The sequence below is a fragment of the Xenopus laevis genome, chromosome 4S (genome assembly GCF_017654675.1).
Source record: "Xenopus laevis strain J_2021 chromosome 4S, Xenopus_laevis_v10.1, whole genome shotgun sequence".
In the NCBI taxonomy this organism is placed as follows: Eukaryota; Metazoa; Chordata; class Amphibia; order Anura; family Pipidae; genus Xenopus; species Xenopus laevis.
The window spans coordinates 101,332,330-101,345,705 of NC_054378.1; the positions used below are offsets into that span (position 1 = coordinate 101,332,330).

General features: G+C 42.2%; 1 protein-coding gene across 3 annotated transcripts in view; it reads left to right on the plus strand.

Annotated features, from left to right (window-relative positions):
• micall1.S (MICAL like 1 S homeolog) overlaps positions 1-13,376 on the plus strand; it is a 44,051-nt gene that overhangs the window by 24,337 nt on the left and 6,338 nt on the right. For 2 of the 3 annotated variants that reach the window (XM_018261248.2, XM_018261249.2), the window contains exons 11-17: positions 4,213-4,347; positions 4,772-4,898; positions 4,974-5,064; positions 7,913-7,986; positions 8,862-8,976; positions 9,118-9,164; positions 12,536-13,158. In XM_018261248.2, the coding sequence (XP_018116737.1) occupies positions 4,213-4,347; positions 4,772-4,898; positions 4,974-5,064; positions 7,913-7,986; positions 8,862-8,976; positions 9,118-9,164; positions 12,536-12,702 (756 nt within the window). In that variant the 3' untranslated portion in view covers positions 12,703-13,158. Of the gene's footprint in view, positions 1-4,212; positions 4,348-4,771; positions 4,899-4,973; positions 5,065-7,912; positions 7,987-8,861; positions 8,977-9,117; positions 9,165-12,535; positions 13,159-13,376 lie in introns of those variants that run through there. The other variant, XR_001935582.2, reaches the window with a different exon arrangement.

The window sequence follows — 13,376 nt, forward strand, 5'->3', positions numbered from 1 at the left end:
TGGTCCTCTCCTCCTACTGTAGACCCTCCTGTGTCTCGGCTGTCCAAGACCACAACCATTCCTGTGGCGGATGCAGCATCCTTTAAGGACCCCATTGATAGACGTCTAGAGGGCTTCTGCAAGGCCATCTTCTCAGCAGCGGGTGCAGCTCTACAACCCATCTTCGCAACTGCATGGGTGTCACGAGCAATGGAGGTCTGGGTCGAGCAAGTAGCACAGCTCATTGGCTCGGAGGACCCATCTACCGATCAGATCCTGTCCCAGATCGCTGACGCAAATGCCTACATCTGTGAGGCAGCACTAGATGCCGCAAAACTAATTGCTAGAGCCTCAGCTCAGTCCATTGCAGCTAGGCGTTTTCTATGGTTGAAGACATGGTCCGCAGATATTACATCAAAGAGATCGCTAGTCAGTCTTCCCTTCGGTGGAAAACAGCTCTTCGGGGCAGAACTTGATAAAATAATATCTCAGGCGACTGGGGGTAAGAGCACCCTTCTTCCACAGAACCGACCCAAGCGTCCCACTTTCAAGAGGAGGCCATTTCTCCAGCCCTTTCGTCAAGGACAGGGGCAGAGACAGAGGTCACAGACAGATAAACATCAGTCGGCGGGTCGTTCCAGGTTTCAGTCCAAGCAAAGCTCCAGCTGGTCTGCAACTCGACATGCCAACAAGCCCTCTCAAGACAAGTCTTCCTCCGCATGAGGGGGTGCCCACCCCGAGGGCATCCTCTTAGGCGGCCGCCTAAGACACTTTCGGGAGGTGTGGGAACAGCAAGTACAGGATCCCTGGGTACAAAGGATAGTAGCCCAGGGTTATCTCATAGACTTTGTTCAGATTCCCCCACCACGATTCTTCGTTTCCCGCCTGCCACCAAAGGAACCCAAGCGCTCTGCATATCGATCTGTCGTTCACGACCTGGCAGTTTCGGGGGTCATACAACACGTTCCTCCCCGCGACAGAGGTCGAGGCTTCTATTCCAACCTTTTTATTGTACCCAAAAAAGACGGTTCTTATCGTCCAGTACTGGACCTCAAGAGGGTGAACAGATACGTCCGCAAACAACATTTCAAGATGGAGTCAGTGCAATCCGTTCTTCTGTCCTTAGACAAAGGGGAGTTCATGGCCGTACTCGACATCAAGGACGCATACCTACACATACCTATTCATCCCAACCATTACAGATTCCTTCGTTTCTTTGCCGCAGGAGAACATTGGCAATTTGTGGCTCTCCCCTTCGGTCTCTCCTCCGCTCCGCGAGTCTTCACAAAGGTGATGGCTGCAGCCCTGACAGAACTGAGACTCCAGGGAGTGGGGGTCATTCCATATTTAGACGATCTTCTCATCAAGACCCCGTCTCTGTCCCAGACCTCAATCCACCTTCAAAAGGTGATGACAACTCTATCCCAGCTGGGTTGGCTTATCAACCATCAGAAGTCAGTATTCACACCCTCTCAAAGGACGGAGTACCTTGGTCTAACCTTGGATACATCCAGGGGAAGGGCTTTCCTTCCCCCAGACAAGATAGCTGCCTTCCGCACTCGGCTCTTAGCCATTCAGAGGAACACTTCCATACCGTTACGGATCGCCATGAGAGCCCTGGGAACGATGGTAGCCTCTTTTCCAGCAGTGCCCTATGCTCAGCTCCACACAAGACCGCTGCAGAGATTAATACTGCAGCACCAGAAGAGGGTTCAAGGGAACCTGGATCGCAGAATATTGGTGACAGGCCCAGTTCGAGATTCCATGTCATGGTGGCTTCGACCTCTGACACTGCAGTCCGGAAAACTCTTCCCCAACCACTCGTGGACTATTGTCACGACAGATGCCAGTCTCCAGGGCTGGGGAGGGGTTCTAGACAACCTCACTGTTCAGGGAAAATGGAGCGCAGAGGAAAGCTCCCTTCCCATCAACATCTTAGAACTCAGGGCCATACGGCATTCCCTATCCCATTGGACAACCTGCCTGAAGGGTCGGCCGATTCGAGTACAATCAGACAACATGACGGCAGTAGCCTACATCAACCATCAGGGAGGCACAAGAAGCCAGGCTGCCCTAGCAGAGGCTCGAAAGATTCTTCTGTGGGCAGAGGACAACGTACCAGCAATATCGGCGGTACATATTCCAGGTGTGGACAACTGGGCAGCAGACTTCCTCAGTCGCGAGACAGTGGACCAGGGAGAGTGGAGCCTTCATCCCGAGGTGTTTCAGGAGATCGTGGCACGATGGGGTACGCCAGAGGTAGACCTGATGGCCTCTCGCTACAACAACAAACTGCCAGGTTACATGGCAAGAAGCAAGGACCCGTTCGCGATAGCAGTGGACGCACTCGTGGCTCCATGGCCATTTCAAAGGGTTTACGTGTTTCCTCCCCTGGCCCTACTTCCGAGGGTCATCAGAAGAATAAGGGAACAGGCAGTAGAAGCAATACTGGTAGCTCCTTTCTGGCCCCGAAGACCCTGGTTCGCAGAACTCATGCTTCTAGCAGCAGAGGCTCCCTTCCATCTTCCAGTCAGAGAGGACCTGTTGTCACAAGGACCGCTGTTCCACCCGAATTCTCCACGGCTGGATTTAACGGCGTGGCTCTTGAAGCCCTCATCCTTTCCAACTCTGGGGTTCCCACGGAGGCCATACCTACATTGATGAAGGCCAGAAAGCCGGTGTCCGCTCGCATCTATCACAGGGTGTGGAAGACATTCATTGCTTGGTGCGAGAACAACTCAGAGAACCCACAGGTCCTGCATGAGGGAAACATATTGCGGTTTCTACAAGAAGGCTTGAATAAGGGTCTGGCTCTTAGTTCTCTGAAGGTTCAGGTTTCGGCATTATCCATCTTGTTCCAGCAGCAGTTGGCATTGCGACCTAACATTAAGACCTTCCTTCAAGGCGCCCTTCGGCAGGCCCCTCCATATCGTCATCCTGTCTCTCCATGGGATCTCAATTTGGTGCTATCTGCTATGCAAGATCCTCCATTTGAACCTCTCCGAGAGATCCCGCTATCTACCCTAACTATAAAGGCGGTGTTTCTGCTAGCAATCACCTCGGCCAGACGGGTGTCGGAACTGGCAGCCTTATCGTGTAAGCCTCCCTACACTGTATTCCATGAGGATAAGGTGGTGCTGCGAACAACTCCAGAGTTCCTTCCCAAGGTGGTGTCGGATTTTCATATTAATCAGGATATGGTGGTGCCATCTTTTTGTCCACATCCCAAGTCGGCAATTGAGAAGAAGCTTCACACACTAGATTTGGTGCGCACCTTGAGGGTTTACCTTTCAGCAACTAAGAGTATCAGGAGAGTGGATAGTCTGTTCGTCATTCCAGAGGGTCCTCGAAAGGGCCTCCGCCCTTCTAAGGCTACGATCTCAAGATGGATCAGAACAGCCATCATCAGAGCCTATACAGCTAAGAGTAGAACTCCGCCTGCCGGAATCCGGGCTCACTCCACCAGATCCCTAAGCACTTCTTGGGCGGTTCGTCACCAAGCTTCCGCTGAGCAGGTTTGCAGGGCGGCAGTGTGGTCCTCCATTCACACTTTCTCCAAATTCTATAAGATACACTCCTTCGCTTCAGCAGAAGCAGGATTTGGGAGAAGGGTACTTCAGGCTGTTGTTTCCTGAGCCCTGGGGATATAGGTCCCGCCCTCATGGGTAGCTTTGGGACGTCCCCATGGTGCCTGTGTCCCCCAATCTAGGCAAGAGAAAATTGGATTTTTGTACTTACCGTTAAATCCATTTCTCTTGTACTACATTGGGGGACACAGGCCTTCCCTCCCTATATATATATATTCAGATTACTCGTTTTGTAGTTATAGTTCAAGTTTAAGGGGGGCGAGGTTTCTCCTCTGTTTGCAAGTTGACTTCTCCGGGTGGTCCTTCCTTCTTCGGTCAAAAAACTGAGGGTTACAGGAAGTAGGCAGGGGATAAAGCCCAGTGCCGGAGGAGGAGCTTCGTTAACTGTTTAGTGTCCATCCTCCAGCAACAGGATCCTTATCCCCATGGTGCCTGTGTCCCCCAATGTAGTACAAGAGAAATGGATTTAACGGTAAGTACAAAAATCCAATTATTCACTGCAGGAGTATACTTAACTACAAGTCTCACTAATCTAACTGTGGTGAAGCTAGACATGTCCTGTTCAGAAGAGCCATGATGTACTGATATGTTCATTGTGGGCTGCTGGGGTGGTTTCGTTATTGTAACTGTCTGCTCTTCTTTCCAGCCTTCTTGCAAACAGAATCCCTTCAACAGGAAATCCTCTCCTGCTACATCTCCTATTAACAGCAGAAACCAGAAAGGTCCAAAACCTTCCCGCCCCCCTGCTCCAGGACATGGGTTTCCCCTTATAAAACGCAAGGTAAACCAGTCAAAACCCTTTTTTGTGTTCAGTAAGATGCTGAGACAGTATAGCTGCACACATGACTTATTACCTGTTATCAAATAGGTAAACATGGAAAATACCAGCAACTGACATCATCTTATTCTGGTACTAAATTCAAGATTCCTCTGGAAGCCATTTGAGGGAAACTACGTTAAGTTAAATTAAAGTGAAAGGGTTATTATTTGCGATCTTCTTTATATGTAGGCTTTAGCCTCCATATAGTTATATGCACAGGTAATTCCTTAGCAGTTTCTGCTCATATATGAATGGAAGTACCCAGAGGAAAAGTATTCTGTGCACAAATCAAGTTGTTTGAATTCCAAACATTTCACTGTGTTCCCTGTGGTAGAAAGGCTGGTCGTTTAAATCTATATAAAATTTCTCTTTAATTGCTTGTTAGGTTCAAGCTGATGACTACATTCCGGAAGATGAGATTCAGATGGAAATGGAGGCAATTGAGCTGCGTCTGGATGAACTAGAACGTCGTGGAGTGGAGCTAGAACACAGGCTGCGCAAGTTGGAGAATGGTGAGAGAATAAGCTAAGTGATATTTGTGAAATGATAGTCTGAGTCAGCTGTATGACTGTGTTGTCTTTGAGCAGAATCAGATGAAGATAGTCTGCTGGTGGACTGGTTTAAGCTGATCCAAGAAAAACACACCCTAGTGCGTCGAGAGTCAGAGCTTGTCTACACGTAAGTAAGCCTAATGTATCCCACTGCTACAACTGAACTCACATGACTGGTATGAGAACTTACAACTGCTCTTTCAATATAAGAGTTTTGCTGTCTAGGTGGATACAGCTGGGAGACTATTCTCATGCTTCAGTTAAATTAATCTGGCTAAAAAAAGTCTCTGGGTAGTAACCTCTGGTACTGAGAGATTTTAAATAGATTTTTCCCATTAGATGGTTACTAATGTTCTTCTCCTTGTTCCTACATGCAAGAGGTACAGATCCAACCAAACTCCTGAGGATGAGTAGACCTTTGAGCCAGGATATTGTTGCTGAAGTTATTTATTGAGCTTGTCTTTCCTGTCTTGCTTGTCTGCACTTATTTGTAATCTGTGTACACACAACGCACAGGTTGAGGTGTCTCAGCTGCAAAGGGGCTTGAGCCACAAATTACTACTGATATACCTGTGTATTTGTTCATAGCACTATAATCTTGTCTGGTTGAAGTTCCTTGTAAAGGACAGAGTAAGTGGAGGTTTATATAGAAGTGCTGAGCAGGCCCAGACTGGCAATATGTAGATAATGGCAAATACCAGAAAGGCTGCTGTAAGATGTCATAGACAGTCATGGTTTATTGGACCTCTGTATACCTCAAATACTAGGGCCTATTTTTGAATTTCAGTCTGGTGTTTGGTTCTCAGATTGGGTAAACTGAGCCTTACCCATGCATTGTCAGAGGAAGACACAGTACCCAGGCATTATCAGACCAGAGCATTTTTTCTTGGGTACAGTGCTAATTTTATATGGTCAAAAAAAACACAAAGTAGTGCTACACACACACTCTCACCGCTCTTTGCAGCGTTGGGTGCCGTCTGTGACCCTGTCTGCCCAGGTCTGGTTCACGTACAAGAAAATACTTCAGCAGCACTCCGATTATGGTGAAAAAATTGGTACTTTATTCGTGCCTCAAGCTAAGCGACGTTTCGAGCTTTTCCAGCCCTTTATCAAGCTTACAAAAACGTGTAATAAACAATCCTTAAATAGTGTTAAGAGGGGGAGGCTCACTTAATTCCAAACATCTCTCCCAATCAGTGCCATTGGTATTCGCATTGTGACTAATTAAGTGCATGGATAAAAACATACATAGTAGCAATTTAAAAACATTTCAAATGTGTATCAAAAAAAGTGTAACAATATAATGTCTAATTCCAGTGTTTAAATATAAAGTGTCCAATTGCTTGCTTCCATGTGCAAATTGTACAATATTTAAAATATTTAAAATATTTTGCTTCTCATCAGTGTCGCATTTTAGAAATTAATTTTGCATATCCAAATAGTATCAGTTTAAAAACATTTCAAATGTGTATCAAAAAGTGTAACAAAAAAATGTCTAATTCCAGTGTTTAAATATAAAGTGTCCAATTACTTGCTTCCATGTGCAAATTGTACATTATTTGAAATATTTTGCTTCTCTGAGGTGTCGCATTGTAGAAATTCATTTTGCATATCCACATATCTTAAAAATATAACTCACAATTTGTATGCTCTACACCTGTGCAGGAATGCCTATGTATTGTCGACACAGTCATTCCCAGGATATGAGCTGTGAAAATCTAAGAATAAAAACAAAAAAAGGATATATTACACACAGCACTAAAATAACAGGCCAACCATATCAAATAAATAGCACTGGTGTGTATTCTCGATTCAACCCACCAGGATGAAGTGTCCCCAATTTATGTATCCATTTCATCTCTAATTTTTTAAGCTGTAAGATCCTATTACCTCCACGTCTCAAGGGTTCTATAGTATCAATGACTTGGTATCGTAATTGGCTTATTGTGTGTCTAGCCTCAGCAAAATGTGCTGGAATGGGGAGATGTGTATACCCACAGCGAATGTTGGACTTATGTTGTTTTATGCGGTCTTTCACTTTTTGTGTTGTTTCTCCCACATATGCTAAGCCGCAAGGACATTTGATCAGATATATTACATATGTCGAATCACATGTATAAAATTTGTTTATATTAATTTTCCGACCTGTATGTGGATGTGTAAAATATGCACCCTTAGAGATATTATTACAATTGGCACAATTAAGACAGGGGAACGTACCCATTTTAGGTGTACCCAAAAACCTTTGTACTGATTTAGTGGATGCCCCCATATCCGCTTTTATAAGGCTATCACAAAGGTTTTTTCCTCGCTGATAAGCCATTACTGGGGGTTCTGAAAACATCCGTATATGTGATGCACAAGTTTGTAAAATATGCCAGTGTTTTCTGATGATCTTACTGACATTGTTGCTAGCCGTCGTATATTTACTGACAAATGCCAGTCTAGAGGATTCCCTTGGATCTTTTTGTTGTCTCAATTTTATATGGTCAGGCACAAAGCAGAAAGCCGGTGGCAGACAAATTATGTGTATGTTAGGAAAGGGCTGGGCATTTCTTTCCCTCTGACTTCACTTTAAGTGCTATTATTTCCTTTCTCTCTCTTGCAAAGTTAGTGAAGGTTTATAGTAATATAGTTCAGTTATATTTGGCACTTCTGGGAAATGTTTGTCATGCCTCTATGTATACTCAACCAAGTAAACAGACACACATATATATTCACAATACCTCCGTTTGTTGGTCTCAAGGGAGTCACTTTTTCTTTGCCATTAAGACCCATGACTTAGAATACATGGCAGGGATGAGAGGTTTGCTAGGAAAATAGTACAACAAACTCTATGCATTAGTACTAAGTGGTTTCTTTAAGGCTATTATTAAATTGAAGATACCAGATTTGCTTACTTTCTTTGCTGGCCCTGTTCAGTAAGCCCAAAAGTTGGTTGTCATTCCTAATGCACATTCTGTCTCTCCTTCCAGCACCAAACAACAGAGTCTGGAACAGCGTCAGGCTGATGTGGAGTATGAACTTCGCTGCTTACTGAATAAGCCAGGTAAATGGGGACGTTTGTGTGTGAATAGCCTAATATGGCTGATCAGTTTCCCCACATCGTCTCCCCTATAAAGAAACAATTCTCTCATTTTCCCCATTAAGTATAAAGTAGAAGAATGTTCTGCAGTAACATATATGTGAAGGTAGCCGGATTTCCAGATTGAATCCATCCTTAATCCCTGTTTTTGGCTCTACGCCCATACACATACTCCAATCCCCATGAATCCTTGGCACAGGAGGAAATCTCTTATGCACACAGTCTTCCTCCACTATAAATATCTCTTTCCTCAGGTCCATCTACTTTTTTTACAGCAAAAGAATAATACACAACTCTCTTTTACTATTGACAAACCAATATTGCTTCTTTACCATCATTGCTTCATTTGTCTTCTGTAACCTCTCTGTTCAACAAGATGCTAAACCCACTACCATACAGATGTATTTAGAAAACCTGGTTTGTGTTTAATATCAATAATGGTAATTCTAGGGTGGACTTCAATGTATAGGTACTACTGCCCCAAGAGCCCCCTCTCCTTTATTTCAATGTTACTCTTGTGTGTGCCTTTACCCTAGCTCCCTTTAGTTTGCTACATACGTATTGTTTCTTTTGGGATTTATAGGACATGGACATTTAAAAACAACAATTTTGGCATATAAAACATTCCATCTTGATTTTAGTTGATAGTTTACCCTTTAAGAATAGGGGTATTCATTGATTGGATTACTTCATTCTACTTGTGTATTCTACATTTAGTAGAATGTATATTGCCTTTAATCACAGAAAATCATACCTTTGATTGGAGAGTGCCTCTTAAAGAATGGTGAGTATTTCTCCTTTCCTAACCCCATAACTAACACATGGTTCTTTATTGACAGAAAAGGACTGGTTGGAAGAGGATAAGGAACGGGAACAAGTGCTAATGCAGGAGCTGGTTACTCTCATTGAGCAGAGAAATGCAATTGTCAGGTGTTTGGATGAAGACAGACAGAGGTATAGAACCCACAGACAGCTGAACTTGTGATCTTGTATTAGCAACAGATATCACAATTTACTAGATGTAGCATAAATAAAATGTGTTCTTAGTGCACAGTTTACTAATGCTCATCTCACCTTGTTGAACTGTTTATGCAGGGAAAACGAGGAAGACAAGATCATTGAAGCTATGATACAGAAGAAAAGTAAGGCTCCCACTGTATATTAGTTTCATCTTAATGAGCAATATGAAGTAATTGGCGAACAAGTAATGGCTTTTGAGCACAGCTGTATAAAGTGCAATGTTGGTATCCACACTCACAGGCACATTTATTTACATATTTTATACACAATTTTTGTTTCACTTTAAGGAGACCCCAGTTAGCCTTACTGTAGGGCGATAAATATCTTCCGCACTTCGACTATTTACCAGTTGGGTGCAACTATCAAAATCCTGACAACATTGTAAATAGTGGGAATTGTAAAAGTTATGATTAGCAATGAGTTTACCATCCCCCTTGGTTCTTTAACTAGCATCTGTGTACAAATCCCATCAAGTAGTAACGGTGTGAGCGCACTCGCTGGCCTTCCAATGAATAAAAGCCTGGTGCACAGTCCTCTAGGGAGACGGCACTCCCCGAAATTCACTGTCGAGAATCAGAAAGGAGGAACCGGCACACAGGAACAGTTGCAATAGGGATTAACCCTTACGTGTTTATTAACGTCACAGTGATGCACAACGTTTCGGGGGCTGGCCCCTTCGTCAGGTGATATGGCAGACAATCTGTACAGCCCTTAAATAGCCCAATGGGCCCTCCCACCTTGAAAAAAAACCACCAAGGAAAAAGAAAAAGTCCAATGTATATTGGAAAAAAAAAGTCCAGTATAACAAAAAAATTCCAGTGTAACAAAAAAAAAAACAATTTGTACTTGTTCTCTACACAGGCATATAACATTTCTCAAGGTACACCTTATTTAAAGAAAATTATATTCATATCTGCTTTTTTAACAACCATATACTATATTTCAAGGTACAATTTAATATGGTTTTACCTACTGAAGTTTATTCATATTCAGTTGTTATCTGTAAAGCAAAAAGATGGTCAGATCTACTAAGGCAATGTATCCTAATTGCTATCAGTTCAAGTACATTGTAACATTGTATTTAATGTTCATGAGCAAACAAGGAAGTTACAAATTATAAATAGCAAGTTAAGTTAAAATCTTCATTCAATCCTCTTGGTACTTGTGTCTGAAGTAACCAAATCCAATAGCTTTCACTCTGTAACAGTTTTTGTTTTACATTCTGTCCACTTTTTACTGCGACCTTCTCTAAAATCTGCCAACGTAATTGTGAAGTTTTATGGTTGTTATCGTGAAAATGTTTGGCTAATGTGGTTTCATATTTTTTAGATTTACTGGAAGGATTTGTGTCCTCTGCGGATTAGCGTATATTGGTCAAACAGGCAGACCAATCAAAACACGCCTGAATGAACATAAATCCATGATTCGGAACTTTAAACCCTCAGCAGAGGACACAAATCCTTCCAGTAAATCTAAAAAATATGAAACCACATTAGCCAAAAAGTGGACAGAATGTAAAACAAAAACTGTTACAGAGTGAAAGCTATTGGATTTGGTTACTTCAGACACAAGTACCAAGAGGATTGAATGAAGATTTTAACTTAACTTGCTATTTATAATTTGTAACTTCCTTGTTTGCTCATGAACATTAAATACAATGTTACAATGTACTTTGAACTGATAGCAATTAGGATACATTGCCTTAGTAGATCTGACATTTAACCATGTATCCTTTTACTTTACAGATAACAACTGAATATGAATAAACTTCAGTAGGTAAAACCATATTAAATTGTACCTTGAGATATAGTATATGGTTGTTAAAAAAGCAGATATGAATATAATTTTCTTTAAATAAGGTGTACCTTGAGAAATGTTATATGCCTGTGTAGAGAACAAGTACAAATTGTTTTAAAAAATTGTTTTGTTACACTTGAATTTTTTTGTTATACTGGACTTTTTATACTGGACTTTTTTTTTCCAATATATATTGGACTTTTTCCTTGGTGGTTTTTTTTCAAGGTGGGAGGGCCCATTGGGCTATTTAAGGGCTGTACAGATTGTCTGCCATATCACCTGACGAAGGGGCCAGCCCCCGAAACGTTGTGCATCACTGTGACGTTAATAAACACGTAAGGGTTAATCCCTATTGCAAATGTTCCTGTGTGCCGGTTCCTCCTTTCTGATTCTCGACAAATCCAATCAAGGCCATCAAGTTTACCTACACAGACAGGGCCTTGTCAAACCCGTATCATAGTTCTATAGTATACTATGTACTGCTGGGCCCTGTCCCCTAGAGAAAACAAGGATTAAGTGGCATATAGACATTCCAGATTTGAATGAGAAGAAGTGGAAATATGGTCTTAAACTGTTCCAGACATTTAATTAAATTGTCTGAATGTGGCATATTTGACCTTATAGTATATGACAAATGTAGCTGACCAGTTTCCTAAATGTAAATATGAGGTAGGCTCTCTGTTACATGTCTTTTATTTCGGGGTGCAGTCTTGGGATTCTTAAAAGAAAAACTGTCTCCCCCAAACATCTGCTTTATGTTTTTGTACATTGTTTATTAAAGGAGAACTAAACCCCTTCCAAAAGCCTTCTCCTTAATCTTGCAGGCATTGCCCCCCTCCCTGCGATGTGCTTTAGTTTAAAAAAATCCCTTAAAAATAATTCTGACCCTTAAATGCAGAGAAGCACAACGGAGCTCCCTGTTGCCATCTTCCGGATCTTTGTGTAGACTTCAGGTCTCAATGCTAATTTGTGCATGTGCAGTTGAAGCCAATTCCTGACCTGACTCCTGGCTTCAAGACGACGAAGAAACCCGAAGATCCAGAAGATGGCAACCGGGAGCTCCGTTGTTGCCTTGCTGGGAGGGGGCAATGCCTGCAAGATTAGGGTTTTTTTTGGTAGGGGGGTTTACATCTCTTTAAGCAAAATTTAATATAAAAATACTTCCTGAAGATGGCTCACGTTTAAGAGCCGAAACGCTGATTAAATTCACTTTTTTCTTCACAAGTCCTATGAGTGCGGACTCTTTTAGTAAATGGACCCGCACTCCAATGTTTTTGTGAAAAAAAGTGATGAATTTTATTCACAGATGCATATCCAACGTTTCGGTCCACAATGGGACCTTTCTCAAGGATAAAATCCTAAAATCCCTTTATCCTTGATAAAGGTCCCATTGTGGACCGAAACGTTGGATATGCATCTGTGAATAAAATTCATCACTTTTTTTTCACAAAAACATTGGAGTGCGGGTCCATTTACTATTATGTACTAGAAACCTTGACCAACGCACCCACTTTGAAAGAAATCCGGTAAGAGTGACTTTATATATATATATATATAATATATATATATATATATATATATATATATATCCCCCCCAGCTAGTGTAAATTTAAAAGTAACTCCTGAAATAGTTAATGGAAACTGCATTCTATTTGCATGTAACATTCATGTCCCCCCTCTCCATTGCTGCATGCAGATTTTCATACAGATCCACAAAAGAAAGAAAAAGAAAGAAAGAAGAAAGGAAAATTTAAACCCATGAAAGTTCTCAAGCTACTTTCTCCAAAGCAAGAGCCCAAAGTAAAAAGCCCAAAGGACAAAAACAGAGGGCAGTCAGATGGGACCAAGAGGACCACCACATGATGATGGGTCGGATAAATGGTATATTTGCACCATTCTTCTTGCCTTCTGCCTTCACAGACTGTGCACCAATTCTGTACTGAAGCTGGTAGGTCAGCAGAGATGCATGAAGTTGCCATCGTTCATTTTGTATGAGAACCTTTTGCTGACAAACAGTATGAGTGGTGGTTTAATGGTGTTCATGTGCTGCTGTCACAGGAGTGAATTGTGTTGAACTGAATTAAAGAGCCACCTCCACTTCTGTCCTGCTGTACCATGTGCAAATTCCACTTCTGTGTGCAAACAAAACACAGAAGCAAACTGTGCCAGTCAGCATCTGAAATAATAAGTCATCTTGACGGCACTTAGTCATGTATCTGTATGTAATTTATTGGCTTTTCCTACTGATCGTCTGCATTCACATTAATACTCACATCTGAAGCTAAACCATGCTGCTTAAAATGCCATTTTTAAATATTTTATACATTTTCTTTTTACTCAGAGGTCCTACATTGGGGAAATGGTCTGAATGCCTCACTCAAGTGGCCATAATTCTGTAATGAAAAAAATCAGCTTTAAGCCTTCACTGCATTTCTTCTGAAGAGAGAGACATTTTGAAAGGTGTTAGGAAGATATTGCATCAAGCATGTCAGTAATATCCCTTTTCTGTTTACTTGTCTGGCCATATGTATGCAATA